Genomic DNA, 17,764 nt, shown 5'->3' with positions numbered 1-17,764 from the left:
GATCATTATTTCCAGTTATTGATTGTCAATGTTAAAAAGTACTTTGCTTTGATTGGCGATAACTCAGCGGCAAATCATAGTACAGGCTTTTTGATTACGTCAAATTAAAGAGTATTAAATTTTCTAAAAGAGCTATTGAAAAAAAATAATGAATACATTTTTTTTAAGCACGTAGACCTTTCTTTAAATAAGAAAAAAATTGCAAAATTTTTTGGTAGTTTTCTTAGGATTACTCTAGACCCAAACATGATAAAAACTATTCATGGTCATGTCTAAAAACTAGACACTTGGAGATGCAATTTGCTTTTTTTCTTTTTGCTGTACCATCATTTTCCTCGGAGTTACAGCTCGTTGAAAATCACCCAAAAACTTTGGAGTTTTTTGTTGTTATTCCTGAGAACAATGTTACGTCTCTATATCCTGTAATTTTACTGCTATATTCCTTCGAACTGAAACACAGCCTTGCAAGCAAAATTATTTAATGGCAAAAACTCGAGTGGTATACAGGTATCTACGCAGATGGCTTTTGTAATCTTATATCTGAGGATCAAAGTATAAAAATATAACAATAAAAAACAATTATAAACAAAATGTCATTTAATAAAATCACATACTCACTGGTGCATACGTAACTAATTAAATCGTACGTATAATCTAATACGTACTTAATATCTATCTATCAACCCAGAAAAAATAAATATCTGATAAATTAAATAATCAAATAATAAGTGTGACACAACCAAATTGTCTTATCAAGTCTTTAAAAGTGGAAAAAGCCACATGATGATTTTATATAAATACATAGGTTTGTGCTAATCTAAAATCTAAGGGCCTACCATGAAGTGTTTTCCGAAATTTCGGAGCCAAACGAAACAGAAATTTGATGTTAAAATTACATAATACATGCCGTTTGGAAATATTAAAAATGTTAAAATATTGTTCCTTTGGACTTTTATGATAGGATGTATGATGAAAAAAATGTTAAACTCCATTTATAGGTCCGATTTTGGTATAAACAAAAACACGAAATTGAGTCCGAAATTTTGGAATTTCACTTCATGGTAAACCCGCTGGGGTCTAGGGGTTTGCATATTTCATAAGTTCCAAAATTTTTATATATATATAATAGTAATTCATTACATTACTAATTATGTAACAGTATCTCAAAAATTAAAATATACAATAAAGTCAATTCTAATTAACATAAAATTATCATACTATTGTATAAACCTGATTAGATAACTGGATATGAATTATAATATACTTTACATATAAAGAATGCAATATACTATTGCCAGTATGGCTATCAAAAGTGATAAAATAGGAACCCAGTACTTTTGCAACCAATTTCTATTATCTTTGGTGGCAACAATTTTCTTTTCCTTATACTTTTTCTTTTTACCGCTCAATTTCCATTCGTATTCGGCGAGTTCCTTGCGGTTTCTTTCTTCCTCTATCTCCTTCAGCCTTCGTGCTTCTTTCTCAGCTTCTAATTTTGCTGCAACCTTCTTTTCTTCACAAGATACATCACATTGAACTTTTGCTTCTCCATTTCTTACGATATTGCAAGGGAATTCCTTTTTCAAATTACCACAAGCGCAGTGTACCTTAGTTTTCTTGGTGCAAATCTGTGCTTGTGAACATTTACCAACATGACAGGTGTTGCGACAACGATGTCCACATTCCAAATTCTTTGGGCACTGCTGTTTACATGACAATGTGACTTCAGTAGCTGTAGAGAGCTCTCGGCAACGTAAGTATAGTTCAGTGAGACCGCAGTTACATGGAACACGCTCTAGCACTTCACAGGGTGGGCATGGGCCTGGGTGGCATTGCCGTATGGCACACTTATGTGTACACTTCTCTGGACGGCTTATGAGACACTCCCTATCACAAGGCTTACAACTATAAGGCACATTTGGATAGTCAGGATTTGGAGAGTACAAGTGGCAGAGTAAAGCACAAGTGTGATTACCGCAAGACAGTGGCCGGTTACATTCTCTACCACAGCAACGGCGTTTAGCAGAATGGCAAGGCTGTTCTTCTGTTTCATGCTCACCAAAGCATATAACAGGGACCAGTGTTTCACACGGTGGACAATCTAAGTTAAGAATTTTTGTCTTTGGTGGTTCTATTTCCCAAGGTGTTGCAGGTTTCTCCACTTGTTTGAAGACAACAGCAACATATGCATGGCATGTTGCCTTACAGTTGTGGGTGCAATTCGGATAAGATTTACAACAAATTGCTTTACAAGGTGGACAGTCTCCAAAGTGGCAAAAGTGTTTGTTTTCATCTATATGTCCACATTTGTATTTAAATTTGCAGGGCAAATGGCATTTTGGTGGTTTAATCTGTTTCTCTCTGCCACACGGAACAGTAACATAGGTTTCCTTACATCTACATGTTATTTTTGATTCCCTTGGACAAGGGTAGCATGGACCATGATGGCAAACCATAGTGCACTTATGACGGCCACACTGAAGTGGTTTATCACATACTTTTTCACATGGAGGGCAGTTCCCATTACAACATTTTCTTCCACATGTGTGTTTCCCACATGGCCTAGTACCACGGCACTTTGTATCACACTTATAGTCCTTGCTGCAGGGCAGTGAACGAGTGTGTGCATTACAATGACACTTTTTTTGTATCAGAACCTGACATGGAGGACATGGGCCTTTATGGCATTTCTCAGGGCAACTGTGCTCACAATCATCATGTTTTTTATTACATGTACCTAAACAAGGTTCCATGACATCCGGACACTGTACATAGCGTTGGTCAGCACCACACGGACAAGAACGTAAGCCAGAATTTGGGCATGTCCCACAGGGACCAGAATGGCATATTTTTTCGCATTTGTGGTAGCCACAAGAGAATGGTTTATTACAAGGCCGTTTGCATTGCCAGAAAGGGTTGTTGCATGGCCTTTTTGTTCGTTCATGGCCACATTGGCATGGCTGCTCACTTGTATAGCTACATGGAGGGCATTCATCTTCATGGCAGATATTTTCACATTTGTGAGAATTACAAAGTAGAATTCTTTTGCACTGTTGGCCACAGGACCATTTTGCTGCACTACACCTAACTCTCTTACGTTCCTTCTCACAGTAACAGGCTCCATTGACAGTTTGTGGACATGGTGGACAAGGTCCAGGGTGACAGAGTAATAGACATTTATGTTTACAATTGTCACTCAAGGATAGCCTCTTTCCACATACTTCTCCACACGAATGTGGAATCAACCAAGGATGCTGAGGTGGATTATCAGCTTTGCCACAGAAACATCTGTATTTACGCGGTATTTCTTCTTTGCTATACGAGTGTCGACACTTGGGACAACACCACTCAACTTTTTTGGGAACAAACACAGTAATAGGCGCGTGGGTCTCCTCACTTCTCAAACTTATACTGTCATTCGACCACTTCTGAATACAGGATAGGTGAAAATAGCAGTGGCAGTCCTCACAAGTCCAGATAGCGTCTGCTCGCTTGATAGAACCAATACAAATAAGGCAAGTGACGGACCGGCCGCTGATTGCCTCTTCTAGCATGTTCTTAGTGCGATTCAGCATTTGAGTATCGCCGCCACCTCTCCAATATGTTTGGAACACTCCTTCCAGTACACTAGATTCGAAGGGTTCCTCATCTTCTGATGAAGAAACGTCTTTCATTTCCTTTAAGTGTTTCTGGACGTTTTGATGTAGTTTTGCGGCTGCATCCCGGTACCTTCGTGCCATGATATTGTTTTGACTTCGATAAGTTATATTAAATAATTAAATTAACTTGATTGAAATATTTAAATTGATGATAAGATACGCCGGAAAAGAGGAAAATGTAAAAGTCCCGCTTTATTGACATTTGCACAATTGGCATTAGCAATTTGGCATGACGTTGATAAAGGGTTGTTTATAGAGTCGATAGATTATGATATTTTATAAATAAAATCAATAGGAGTATATTAATGATATATTAACAAATTTGTTACTATACCATGAAAGTATATCTACTGACAATAATTTTCAATCGCATTTCATTAGAAAAACTAAAAAATGTTAATAAAGAAATAGAAATTTATAGGAATATCAAAAATGGATAATTATAAAATGACGTACGAGCATATTAAAAGACCTATAATCACTGTCACTCGACCGTTCGGATAAATTTCTGATTGATATTTAATATTTCTAGTTAGTGAGTTCTCGATCGATTTAAAAAAAAAATGTTCGTAATAAATTTTTCAAGATATTGAATTTATTTCTATAGTCAATACAGTCGTGGAACTATATCTAATATGTTTATGGTTGTGGTAATTAACCATAGACATACTAGAATATACCAAAGATTTCGTAATCCCTTGTTCTTAAGAATATACATAATGTGTTTTAGCGTCTATGGAAACCATAATAAAGTACGAATCTTATTAATAATAAAGTTTAGTCTCCATCGCTAGTAATATAACCTGTTTGGGGGTTAATCCTTGATGAATTCGGCGTGATGAACATCGATTTTATTGTAATTACCATTATCAGAAACATAGATTTCGTTTCATTTTCATTCTATGCTATAAAAACGCATAAAACAAAGTTACACTATTAATAAATCTTTAGCTAAATGTTCACACAGGTATTAAACTCTCTGTCACGTATAAAGTTTTTGTTCGTTTGAGCCGTCTATATAATACTTACAATCTGTCAAGAATCAGAATTATTTCACGCAACACTTATTCGTACATTAATATTTTCCACGCGGTTAAACAATTTCCATAAAAAAAAAACATATAATCCGTTTGCTATACCCAAGCAATTAGAATGCGGACTACCAGTTCCATGGCTAGCTGTATACTCTGTCAGGTCGACCTTCACTTGTTCCCCCTTGAAAACCACTGTGTTGAATTCCTATTGTATTCATTACGATGTGCTAACTGACCTGTCTTTTCATCCTCCCCTATTATCCCTCACTGGTTCTCCGCTAGTATATACCGTTAGCGCATTCCATTGCATCCAAAAAAAAAGAATTAGAGTGTACTATAAACACAAATTTATTTAAGAATGTTCCATTTTTTTAAATAATGTCTAAGGTGTAGGCTAAAGTGTTTTTTTTAATGAACGATAATGGGTGATAACCCCATCCGCGCTAACGGTATCTCACTAGGGGGGCACTAGTGAGATATGATAGGTGAGGATGAAATGATGACGCAGGTCAGTTAGCCCATCGCGACGAATTCAACGATAAATTAGTCACGATAGTTTAGGGTTAACCACGTGGAGGTCGACCTTATAGGGTATATCAATAGCAATGGGGGGGGGGGGGGGGAAGGGATCGTTAGTAATGCGGGCTACCAGTTCCATTGCTAGCAATATACCCTGTCAGGTCGACCTCCACGCGGTTCCCCCTGGAAACCATCGTGCTGAGTTCCAGGTGTATTCATCACAATGGGCTGACTGACCTGCTTTTTTTCATTATTCACGTATCATCCCTCTCTGGTGCCCCGCCAGCGTATACCGTTAGCTCATGCGGGGTTATCACTCCATTCATCATGCATTAAAAAAATTGGGGTCTCACCTCCCCATTACTAACGATCGCTTCCCCCTCAAACTTAGGTGTTAGGTATATAGTTGATTATTAATAATAATAATAATTTATTTCAAAATAAATGTTACATTTTAAATATAGGTAAAACTCTGCTCCCTAAATAGGTAAATCCTGTACTTTAGGATTATTAGAAGGTACGTACTTGTATAGATATAGCAATAAATAAAAATAAAAATTCTTAATGAAATTTTATTTATAATTCACATTACAAATAAGTACATATTAAAATTTCTTCATTCATATTTATTAATAAGACATTTCGATGTATTAGAAGCGTCAATTCCTAGAAATACTAAATTAAGATTATAATATAGAGCTAGGATTCGTTTGGAGATGTTTCTAATGAGGAAAGATCTCACAAACGAACTATTTTAATTAATATAAAAAAAAAAACAATGCATTTATTAAAGTCTATTAGTACAGTGATGGAAGCGTTTTATTACATAAACTTAAAAATTAATATGACTATTTATCACATTTCCGCAAAGCTGATTGTTACGTTCTGAAATACAAAATTAACCATTATTTTTATGTAACCTATATTTTTTTACTGCAACGTACGGGTATTTGGTATAGATATTTTTAATATGGATTCCTCACTCCTACTCTCTAGGTAATATTTGGTATGATTTGATGCAACCAAGATTTACCAAGATTATAAAGAGCTAATGAAATGTAAGAATAATATTTTATATGTTAATATATTTTTCATTATATTAAACAATTTACCTTCAACACATATGTACTTTTTTTTCAATAAAACAGAGGAGAATATAAAGTTGAGATAATTATTGTTCCTCCAAATGATGTGTGTGAGATTTTACTGGAAATTTTATAAAGAGGAACTGTTTTTACATTTATAACCCTTATTGGTATTATAAAGTAAAATGTGATTTTGCTTGTTTGTTTATTAAACACACCTCTTGGCACCATATCGTCATGATGATATACTTTACACGTAGTTACTGCAATGGAGAAGGATATAGGTTACATTTAATCCATCCCAGTCACGCGAACAAAGTCGCAGACAAAAACTGGCATGTAAATCATTTATGGCTAATTATGTTTTCACAAACCCTTATTTTGTACAGCCTTACGGAAAATTTTACTCATTAAGAAAATGGTAACATTAAAGTGGTCATGGCACTTTTGATTGTAACCACAAATTAATTAAAATAAAATCTTACGTTTATAGCACCAGTTCCTGCTGTTAATTTACGACGCTACTAGGTGATTTAAGTGAGACTAACTTTTAAAAACTTACATAAACTTTCACTGGCTGGCTTTTTCTAGCAACGCCATTAATAAAATAGTAACAGCTTTTTGGTGTTGCCATTTTATTAGATTGGCGCGTAATTTTAGAGCGCAGTCCTTTAAAAGATATTATTTTAAGTAACTTAGGCTATACTTATTATTTCCAGCTATTCGTAGAAATTCGAAGTGTCTGTGGTAAGAGATTGTAAATAAATATATATCTAATATTTAACGCACTCTAGTATTAATTTCTTGTTTTTTATTCTTGTTAGATAATTTAAACCAGCCAGCTTTTTTATTATTGTCTTTAGGCATTGAAATTGACCGGGAAACTCTGTCGCGACTATCTCGATTTAAAATTTCGCTCGATTGACTTTTTTTACCGTCCCGCGTAACCGACTTGCGGGATAGTGTTGTATTTTGGTCGATTTCTTTACGTTTCTCCGGTTTTCTGTATAGTGTTGTACTGGAGCTTGTTAATCGACTATTTTGCGGTTTTCTAGTCAACGTTGTCTGACTAAATGACTTGTTTTTCTGCAGTGTAGGTCTATCTTCAACAAGATTTCTTGTCGATGACGTTTTTTTGGAGGGGATCTCTTTAGGTTTTACTTTTCGCGGTCTCTGAGCGTAATGGACATCGTGTTGATCATTGTAATGTCTTGGGGTCCATGGCGCGAATATTGAGAAACTCTTTGTGGTGCTGCGGACTTGAATGTTTGAAGAGTTCACCGAAGAGACGTCGTCCCGGGAACGATTGCGCGTCAGTCTTCCTGGATCCGGAATGTCACCAACTGAAATAAATATACTAGATTAATTTATTTATACTTTAAAAATTTATTTGATTTTAGTAAGTGCATATTAATATTTCGTTTATATTGGTATTTGTATACTATATATTTTATAATGGCAAAATCTATATTTAAGTTTTAAGAAGTATTATTCCACTCCCGCTCCGCACCGGTAGGGAGGAAAATAAATTTGTATTTTATATTAGCTTAATTAGGCAATTTTTTGATATTTCTTTATATTAATATAGATAAAGGGACGACAAACAAACTGACGTCGAATAGATCAACTTGTGTAATAAAAGTATTGCCTAAAAGTATTAACACAATAAAATAAATGATTATTTGTAGTGTTTGCGCGTACAACTACATATTTATAATTTATTATTGTCTAAAAGGTTATTCAAATTAAATAAACTGGTTGCATAGATTTCATACAGACGTATTTTTATATGAAGTGACGCGGACCTGTCTTCGCGTGTAGATACACACACTGATGTGGCCATCACTTACTGGTAATTACACGATTTGCATATTATGTATTTTCATTCTTTCGTCTATGTATGATTTTTTTTTTATTTTATTATGTTCCAATTGTGGTGAATTAAAAAAATATAGAGTGATATTGTTTTGTCTTTAGATAATAAAATAGGCTTTAATAAGTATTTATATAAATAAATATTATATATATAAATATATTAAGATAAATAAATTAAACAATTTATGATACTTAGAGAAAAGAACAGTACCAGTGGTCGCATGCAAGTAGACGACACTCCGCTGCGACTGGTGACTGGAGTCACCCTCAGTGCTGCTCTCCCCAGAGTTGGTGGCCGGCGTGCGACGCCGGTGTCTGCAAATAAGTTGCATGTTTTAACAACCCACCACTCTCCTATTATTGGGCACTTTTTAAGAGGCAGATGTAGCCTACTATTGTCGAGCTGGCTAGACAATTTTAATTTCTAGACTACTTTTTACTCGCGACTTCGTTCTCGTACATATTATGTACGACAAAGACAATACCTTTCCCCCAGCGTAGGTGGGGTTACCATACCATACTAAAATATAAAGTAAGGATTAAAAAAGTCGCCTTTTACGACATTTTGGGGATAAGGAGTGGAATGACGTCATGTAATTTTCTGTTATTATCATTTCCTATCCTAATATCATTATTATGTTAGTAATGGAGACTGAGAATCCCATTGCTAGCAATATATATATATATAATAGCCAGGTCGACCTCCTCGCGGTTCCCCCTGGAAACTATCATGGTTAATTCCTGATGAATTCATCACGATGGGCTAACTGGCCTGTTTTCATTCTCATCTATCACCCTTCACTGGTGCTCCGTCAGCGTATCCCGTTAGCGCAGGCGGAGTTACCATTCCATTTTCACCCATAAAAAAATATCATTATTAGGATTAGATTAGTACCGCGTTCGTGATTCACTGTTCACCCTAAAGATTGACTGGTAGAGAATGCTACTAGCATTAAGTCCAATTTTTGTGTCATATTTTTATTTAGTCAATTAAGTTATTTAAATAAATAAATTTCTTTTTACGTTGAGGTTAATTTAAATGTTTTAGTGCTCGACCACATTCCTAATCCGGACAAAGAGATAGGTTATAATGACGTCATGATAAATCCAATATGGCGTATTTCGAAAATGTTGTATCACTTTTTTATGAAGAAAAATAATCGAAATACACATTAAAGGCCTTGGCAAGCAGTACACAAACTAATCAAGCCGCCTACTAACAATAATAACGTACCTAGTATGGGATTGATTAATTATTATTTATTTTTTGTCGTGTGTTTTATTTTATTTAAAAAGAATGACTAAGATCAGACAATCAACAATTTATGTTAGTCAAATTGTTTAATACTGACTTAAAAAGTTTTTACTTCTTCGCGAGGATCACAATTACATACATACAACTACATACATCATTCTGTAAAATTTAATAAAAAATAAATAAAAAGAACTGGTTACTGGACGTAATATAAAAAAAGTTTTAAAAACTAATTTGAATTACGAAAACTTAAATACGTGCCCATTGGTACTAGGAGGCGATAAATTTAGAGGAACCTATTTTAATGATAATACAGATATTGTCACATACTTCAGATCCCTGTTGAGGTCCTGGTTGCTGCTTCTCAACTCCGAAGAGCTACCCCTATCTTCTTTCCTTTGTCTCCTCACATCATTCTTGCTCCCCATCAGTGTCTTCGAACTGCTGTGGCTCCTGGATCTCTCATATGGACTTATTGGTGGCTTCATATTCACCTTCCTATCGAATTGGCTCTCAGTCTCCGAATTGCTGTGTATCTCCGAAATATTTTGTAGATTTCTCTTGTAATATCTATTTTTGGGTGACTCGCTCTTCTCTTCTCTATGCAGGTTTGATAGAGAATAGCTCTTATTCGACAATTCACTATGGTCGACCTCATCGATTCCAGTGCTCGAGTTAGATATAGTTTTTCTCAAGGTCCCATGAGTTTTTAATGGATGGCTTTTCGTTTTTGTCACTGTTTGTTTCACGTTTGCATCAGAATCCACATCGGTGTCACCAAAGAAACGAAGGTTCTTTGCTGGCGAGTTGAGGGGCTTAGTTGACTTCGACCAGGGTTTCCTTGTTGATTCATCTTCTGTAGTTATAATGCTTTCTTTCTCGACCTGAAAAGTGAAAAATTAAGAGTGAACTTAAGCAAATCATATTCGACGTTGACATTTAAAGATTGAACAGAAGATTCAGGCTTCTGTAACATCTGTAGCCGATAATCGATTACCGACTCTCGGTAATCGAGAGAGCGGAGGCCGCCAGCGCCAGCGCCGCCTTCCAGCTCGATTCCACGATTGTGTGCTCTAGGTGAGCGAATGGGAGAGATCTCTGATTACACTGTACTGTGTATGATATTTTTTAATGCCCATGTTTTTTTTGTGCTACAATGTTAGATACAGTTTTGTATGTTCACCTCAAGTAAAAGTAAATTCCCGCAGTAAAGACGTTTTCTTTGGCCCGTAACACCAAGAATACGCTATACCTCTTGTTTTAGTCACTATGCACCATAGTAAGGATAAAAATGCTATAGTAAGCTGCTGGTGCATCAGAGAGAGGCTGGTCATTTACCCTATTATGACAAATCCAACAATAATTAAATTTTCGCAGGAAACAACGTGGAGACCGTCCTTAAAGGTTATATCGCTAGCTATGGGGTTGTTAGACCCTTTAATTAACGCTTTCCTGCTGACGCAGCATAGAAAAAGGTCGCATGCTGACTATGTTTTTGTTGTTTTTGTTGTCAAGGTGCTATCAGAAATTTGCCCAAGTGTGTTTGGTTGAGGATGACTCTACCTATAGGTAAAAGGTAAACTAATTATTTACATCTGAAAGTAGCATAAGGAAAGTTTGCATCAATATGCAAAATTTCTGTTCGATATCTTACTATTTATAGAGGAGCGAAGATTTAAAGTAATTTACAAGAGGGAGACTTTGTACAAAAGTCGATTGCTTGGGTACCCCTGTCCCATTCGTGTTTCAACCGTGAAGCAGTTGTGTTTGCATGGCTGTGTTTCGGTTTGAAGGGTGGGATATGGCGTGAATTTACTGGGTACAGAGGAATAACATCGGAGTCCCCAGGAATGGCAACGCATGGGGGGTATCATGGGCGAAACAGTATACTCTGTTATGTCCATGGTACTGCTCATGTCTATAGGCGATGGTTACCACTTTCCATCAGGTGGGTCGTCAGCTTGTTTGCGATTGTAAGTTGTATAAAAAAAATTTAAGGGGTGGGATATGGCAGTGAAATTACAGGGTACGGAGGCATAACATTATAGTCCTTGATAGTGGCAACGTATGAGAGCTACCATGGAATCACAGATTCTGTTACGTCCATGGTGTTGTTCATGTCGATAGGCGACGGCGACAGCTTTCCATCAAATGGGCCGTAGGTTTGTCCCTTATTCATAAATAAAAACTAGTGTTTGTGATATTTCTTATTTATTTACTACATCCAGTTGATAGAATTACTAATTACCTTGGCGCTGGCACTCTTCCCTCGTTTCCTGGCGGTGAGCCTGTCGAGTGACTTGAACCAGTTGCCAGCGGAGGTCGCGGGCGGCGGTGCGGGCTGCCGTCGTGGGGGGGACGGGGTTGGACTGGGGGTGGCGAGCCGCCGTCTCTCGCGATATCGTTCAGCCTGAAACAGACAAAATAGTATATTTAATTTTTTTTTATTTTTTAAATTTTAAATCTTGTATGAGAGTTACACAGAGGAAGAGTAATAATTTCAAGAAAAAATAATTTATCCATATAAAAAAAATAACAAATTGTTTATTCTTGACAAATTATTAAAAAAAAACATAAAAAATAAACTGAAAAGGGTTTTTAGTAATGCAGACTGTCAGCCCTATTGCAAATACCCTATCAGGGGGGAAAGGGATTGTTAGTAATGGAGACTGAGAATCCCATTGCTAGCAATATACTCAACCAGGTCGACCTCCTCGCGGTTCCCCCTAGAAACTATCATGGTTAATTCCTGATGAATTCATCATGATGGGCTAACTGGCTTGTTTTCATTCTCATCTATCACCCTTCACTGGTGCTCCACCAGCGTATCCCGTTAGCGCAAGCGGGGTTACCATACAATTTTTACGCATAAAAAAAAATACCCTATCAAGTTTACTTCCCCGTAGTTCCCCCCAAATTTTTATTAATTTTTAAATTAATAAAATAAATCTGTCATGAATATGATTAAATATTTAAATATAAGAAATTAACAGCGTTGTTTGTAGGCACCTATGTCAGTAGGCGATGCCTGTGACATTACTGTGTCTGATGACTAAGATATGTTACAATAGATACGCATCCAGTATCATCACATCGACTCGTCATGTGAGGGGTCAATGACATCGGAGTTCATTTTTAATAACAGTTTTAGGGTTCGATACGATGAATCAAAATCTATTGGATCATATTAAACTACCTGTACTTCGATGGTTTGTTCATGGGGATAAAATATTTTTATTTTATTTATTAATTTAAACTTTAATACGCAGTAAAATTCTATGTACATATGGCGGATTTAACACCGGACGGTGTTCTCTACCAGTCAACCATTGGGCGAACCGAGAAATACGTAGGCGGTGCATTTTTTTTTTTAATAGAGATAAAATAAAACAATACTTGATAAATTCATATAATATAAACATACATATAATATATTAAATAAATAAATATATATATACATATAATAAATACATACAGTAAATACACATATAAATAAACACATAAAATATTACTAGCTAATTAAACAATTAGCTGACAAAAAGTTGACCCGTTTTTGAGACTCGATTCTCCGATCTATATAATCTAAGGTATTTTTATAGAAATAAAATAACTGATTTAGTTATATAAGAGATGTCACAACTTTATGTAGTGGAAGTACTGCGTTGCGAGTCTTGGTATTTTTGTATTATATTTTTGATAGGATTATTCTTTTACCAAAAGAATTAATAATTACATTTATCAAACACATAACATACGGAATCTTAATATAATAAATCAAACAATAGTTCAAGTCTTAAAGTTATAAGACGTTAAAATCACCAGTCAATCATCATTTCCAATGTAATTTATTATTCAACGCTGTATCTCATCTCATATCACTCAATAATATACAATTACGCGGGAAAAAAAAATTATAATAAAAAAAAAAAAATATGCTGTTCGAGTTTTGACGAGAGATACACGCGCAAAAAATACGCTACGTTATTTTGTCGATTTGAAGTTTTGAATTAAGAAGTATCTATAAAAAAAAATTATTCGATTGTAATGTAGTCTATGCGTAGGGGGAGTCCCACGCTACACGGTTACCCGGTCGTGGCGGGGGGCCGGTCTAAACCCTCGCCATCTGATTACGTCAGTTAAGTCGTCATGTATGGGATTTAAATATTAGTCTATGCGTAGTTTTTTTTTTTTTATTTTGGCAAGCGGCCAGTGTTTCCTGTTATGCCACTAACAAAATAAGTTCCGAGTTTCGTTAGACGTTAAAATCCGAAAGGATATCCGCATGTAGTTTTATTATCAACTGTGACTGCACTTATGTAGAAAAACTAAAGGTCCAGCATAGGATAGCCCCCCCCCCCTCTAGTGGGTGTCGTAAGAGGCAACTAATGGTCTTAAAATGTGCAGTAGTGAAGTTAAAATTATGTTTTAAATAATATTGCCGTTAAGTTTCCATTACTGAATATAGGCCTCCCCCATAAGGGGGGGGGGGGTTGCCAGTAGTTGCCACACTTTCCAGGCGGATTAGCAATCGCAGTTAGGCTTTCTAATAAATATTTAGTATTAACTTCCCTTGTCGTTAAGCCATAAATAGATACGGTTGTAACACATTCATAGAACGAACGGACCGACAGACGTGTGACCGATAAATCCAATACAGACGCGAGGTTCTGTTATGTGCACAATTCAAAATTCCATATAAATCGACATTTCCTAGTAAATATGGTTATTATACTATATCCGGAACTCGCCCGCTGTGCAAACACACGCGGGGGCAAGAAACTTATACGTTTTGTAAAGCTGCGGTCCAATATTACGCGATAAGCGAGCACTCAGATATATTATTTATTTATTTATAAGCATGTATTTGGCAATATGATTTCCGTTTTCTACAACACCGTCTCAGCCTAGTGTAGGAATCAGTGTTAAACTTTGTATAACAAACATACTTTGATAATGAACACATTTAAACTTCAATAATAATAATAATATTTATTTCGGAATTTTTTACTTCATTAAATATTTATTAGTAACAATATTCTTAAAACTAATGTAAGTAAATTTACACACACATATATACACACATACACACACACACACACACACACATAGACATACACACATATATATTAAATAGTATATAGATGAAACTTCAGGCTGCAGCTGAAAATCAGTGCTTTGCTTTTAAGCAAAACCATTACTAAGCGGTAGCCTATTTGGGTCACTGCGACACACATGGCGAAACCATATTTTCATATTATATTTTTCTTTTGTTATATATTTTTGTATAAATTCATTTGTAAATTTACGTGTGTCATAAATGGCTCAAATAAAAAGTTTATCTATTCCATTGGAAATTGCGCAGCAGTGATTAACGTACACACAATGCATGAGAGAGTGAGTGAATGCAGAGAGTCTTTTCTTTAACATTAATACTTCTAATGTATTAACCTGTATTCGAGCAAATAATGTTATCATTCATTCATTCAATGCACAGTGAAATTCTTTATACATTTGGCGATCTTAACACCGGACGGTGTTTTCCATCAGTCAACTATTGGGCAAACCGAGAAATACGTAGGCGGTGCATTATTGAATTAAGGAAATATTTATAAAGTAATACTTAATATAGTAATATATATATATATATTATCTCGCGGTTTCTCCTACGTAAATTAGTTAAAATATAACCTGTCTGTATATTCCATTTTAATTAAAATACAATAACTCTGGAAACAACATAAATGCAGTTCCTCAGTTTAGCCACTAAATACTTTAATTATTTTAATGTATTTAAAAGTAAATTTGAAATGATAATCTTTTTGTTAAAAGTATCTCAAGAGAGAATAAAAAATATTTGTCAATCCAGATGAATCTGATATTGAAATATCAAAATACTAAAAAAGTATATACAAAAAAATATATGACAAACCATTTCCCGCTAATCGCTGTCACTCGGAATGTAGCCTCACTGACCGTTTTTAGAATTCTGTCGCAGGCTCAACTAACATCCTGAGGGGTCGATGCACCCGCCCACAGATAAACTACGTACGTGATAAATTAGAAAAAAAAAACCTAAACACACGCCAATTTGCAAATTGTACACTTTTTGTACTCTATCTCAGATGTTAATGGTTAGAATCGTGTAATAATGATTTAACGGCCAAACGTGAGTAAAGATGTTTGGTTGATGTCCTTAGTCTCCATTTTCTTACAAGTATATTTAAAAAAAAAACAGGTAACACCGTAACAATATAGGCCGATGAATGGCGAGGCATTCGAATGAATTCCAAATTGAAATATTCAAAATATTTGAATTCAGAATGCGGTGTTGTATATATACATATAAAGAAGGAGGTTTTGCTTCGAAATAAGCAGTTTTACTAGAGGACACTTTGTACAAAAGTCGTTTGCTTAAGTACCTCTGCACCTTTCGTATTTCAGCAAAATAGAGTTATCATTCATTCATTCAGCCATGAAACATTCGTTTGCATGGCTGTGTTTCGGTTTAAAGGGTGAATTGGCAGTGAATTTACAGGGTACACAGGAGCAACACCTTTGTCCTGGGGGAAAGAGATTATTAGTAATGGAGTCAAATAGCCCCATTACTAGCAATATACCCTGTCTGGTCGACCTCCATATGGATTTATTTTATAACACGACTATTTCGTAAGGAAGGATTTTTGAAAATTTTAGCTTAAAAAAGAAACACGATACTATGTGTGCAAAGTCGCGGGCAATGGCTAGTCCTATGAATATTATACATGCAAGTTTCTAAGAACGGATGGATAATTGGTAAGGATTCTTCATAAACTTTTGATTTACGCGGACGACGTCACTGTATACAACCAATAATAAATAAAAGACAAACAAAAGGCTCGCTTAAAAATGGCCAAAGTAAACTAGACGCACAAGTAAGAAAGCAACAAAGCCGGAATGAATATACAAGGCCGCCCGCTCCGCCATATGGTGCACGACCTTTGTCTCGTTAACTTATTTTGGTGAAAGATGTCTCAGAGTCTCAGTACAATATGAATGTCCGGGTTCGTCCGGAGGGGTTAAAAAGCCTACTGTTTATGAATCATTATACAATTTACCTCATATCATACTAGCTGACCTGATAAACATGGTTCGTCTTTATTAAGTAGTTAGGTCTTCTAAGATTTTTGAAATTTCTGTTAATTTTTTTGTCTATTTATTTATATATATATTTTTTTATACAACTTAGAATGACACACAAGCTGACGGCCCACCTGATGAAAAGTGGTAACCGTCGCCTTTACACATGAGCAGTACCATGGACATAACAGAGTATACTGTTTCGCTCATGATACCCCCCATGCGTTGCCATTCCTGAGGACTCGGGTGTTATTCCTGTGTACCCAGTAAATTCACGCCATATCCCACCCTTCAAACCGTAACACAGCCATGCAGACACAACTGCTTCACGGTTGAAACACGAATGGGACAGAGGTACCCAAGCAATCGACTTTTGTACAAAGTCTCCTTCTGGTGATATGTTTTTGTATATTCATTTTCTATGTTAGTATTAGGTTATAAAAAAATGTTCACAGACGGACTTATCCTTTAAAGATATTGCACCTTTGGGAACTCGAAAGAAGACATCAATAACTTAAATTCTTAATTTGCCTTTCCGTCAGAACCTTCTACAAAGTATTAGAAGCCATTAAAAAAATAAATGAAATCGATTATGTTGCTCTCAAGTTATGGTGTAACCAATGGAAAATATGGATTCGGGGGGGAAAAGGGATTGTTAGTAATGGGGTCTAATTGACCTATTGCTAGCAATACACCCTATCAGGTCGACCTCCACGCGGTTCCTCCTGGAAACCATGGTGGTTAATTCTAGTGGAATTCGTCACGATCGGCTAACTGACCTGCCCTTTCATCCTCACCTGTCATCTCTTACTGGTGCCCCGCCAGCGTATCCCGGTAGCGCAGGCGGGGTTACCATACCATTATCACACATTAAAAAAAATGGATTCATTTTTATAGGTATGTATAGATACGCCCAATACGGAACTAAATGATCAAGGCAGCAGCTCCCTTCTTAAAACATCACCGAAACCTAACTGCGGTTGCCAAGGGGGAAGGGATTGTTAATAATGGAGAGGTTAGTCCCCGTTGCTATCAATATACCCTATCAGGTTGACCTCCACGTGGTTTCCCCTGGTAACTATCGTAACTAATTTATCGTTGAATTCGTCACGATGGGCTAACTGACCTGCCTTTTCATCCTCACCTATCACCTCTCATTGGTACCATCCAGTGTATACCGATAGCGCAGGCGGAGTTACTACGCCATTTTCACCCATTAAA

General features: G+C 35.9%; 2 protein-coding genes across 2 annotated transcripts in view; both read right to left on the bottom strand.

Annotated features, from left to right (window-relative positions):
- Window positions 1-579: 579 nt before the first annotated feature.
- Window positions 580-4,101, bottom strand: LOC113511312 (NF-X1-type zinc finger protein NFXL1). Its single transcript, XM_026894939.3, has one exon. The coding sequence runs from the start codon at window positions 3,738-3,740 to the stop codon at window positions 1,266-1,268; it is 2,475 nt and encodes an 824-aa protein (XP_026750740.2). The 5' UTR covers window positions 3,741-4,101; the 3' UTR covers window positions 580-1,265.
- Window positions 4,102-5,770: 1,669 nt separating this feature from the next.
- LOC113511256 (trichohyalin) overlaps window positions 5,771-17,764 on the bottom strand; it is a 116,594-nt gene continuing 104,600 nt past the window's right edge. Inside the window, exons 8-11 of the mRNA XM_052892004.1 lie at window positions 11,676-11,837; window positions 9,758-10,311; window positions 8,384-8,487; window positions 5,771-7,640 (exon numbers count right to left, since the gene is read on the bottom strand). Of these exons, the coding sequence (XP_052747964.1) occupies window positions 7,078-7,640; window positions 8,384-8,487; window positions 9,758-10,311; window positions 11,676-11,837 (1,383 nt within the window). The 3' untranslated portion in view covers window positions 5,771-7,077. The remainder of the gene's footprint in view (window positions 7,641-8,383; window positions 8,488-9,757; window positions 10,312-11,675; window positions 11,838-17,764) is intronic.

Source organism: Galleria mellonella, unplaced genomic scaffold, assembly GCF_026898425.1.
Source record: "Galleria mellonella isolate WM207_F2 unplaced genomic scaffold, CSIRO_AGI_GalMel_v1 utg109, whole genome shotgun sequence".
Lineage (NCBI taxonomy): Eukaryota > Metazoa > Arthropoda > Insecta > Lepidoptera > Pyralidae > Galleria > Galleria mellonella.
The sequence above is the reverse complement of the archived record's forward strand: the minus strand, read 5'-3'. Positions and strand labels throughout refer to the sequence as shown.

Coding starts and splice junctions, on each gene's coding strand:
- LOC113511312 (XM_026894939.3), bottom strand. CDS start 3,740: ATGGCACGAAGGTACCGGGATGCAGCCGCAAAACTACATCAAAACGTC.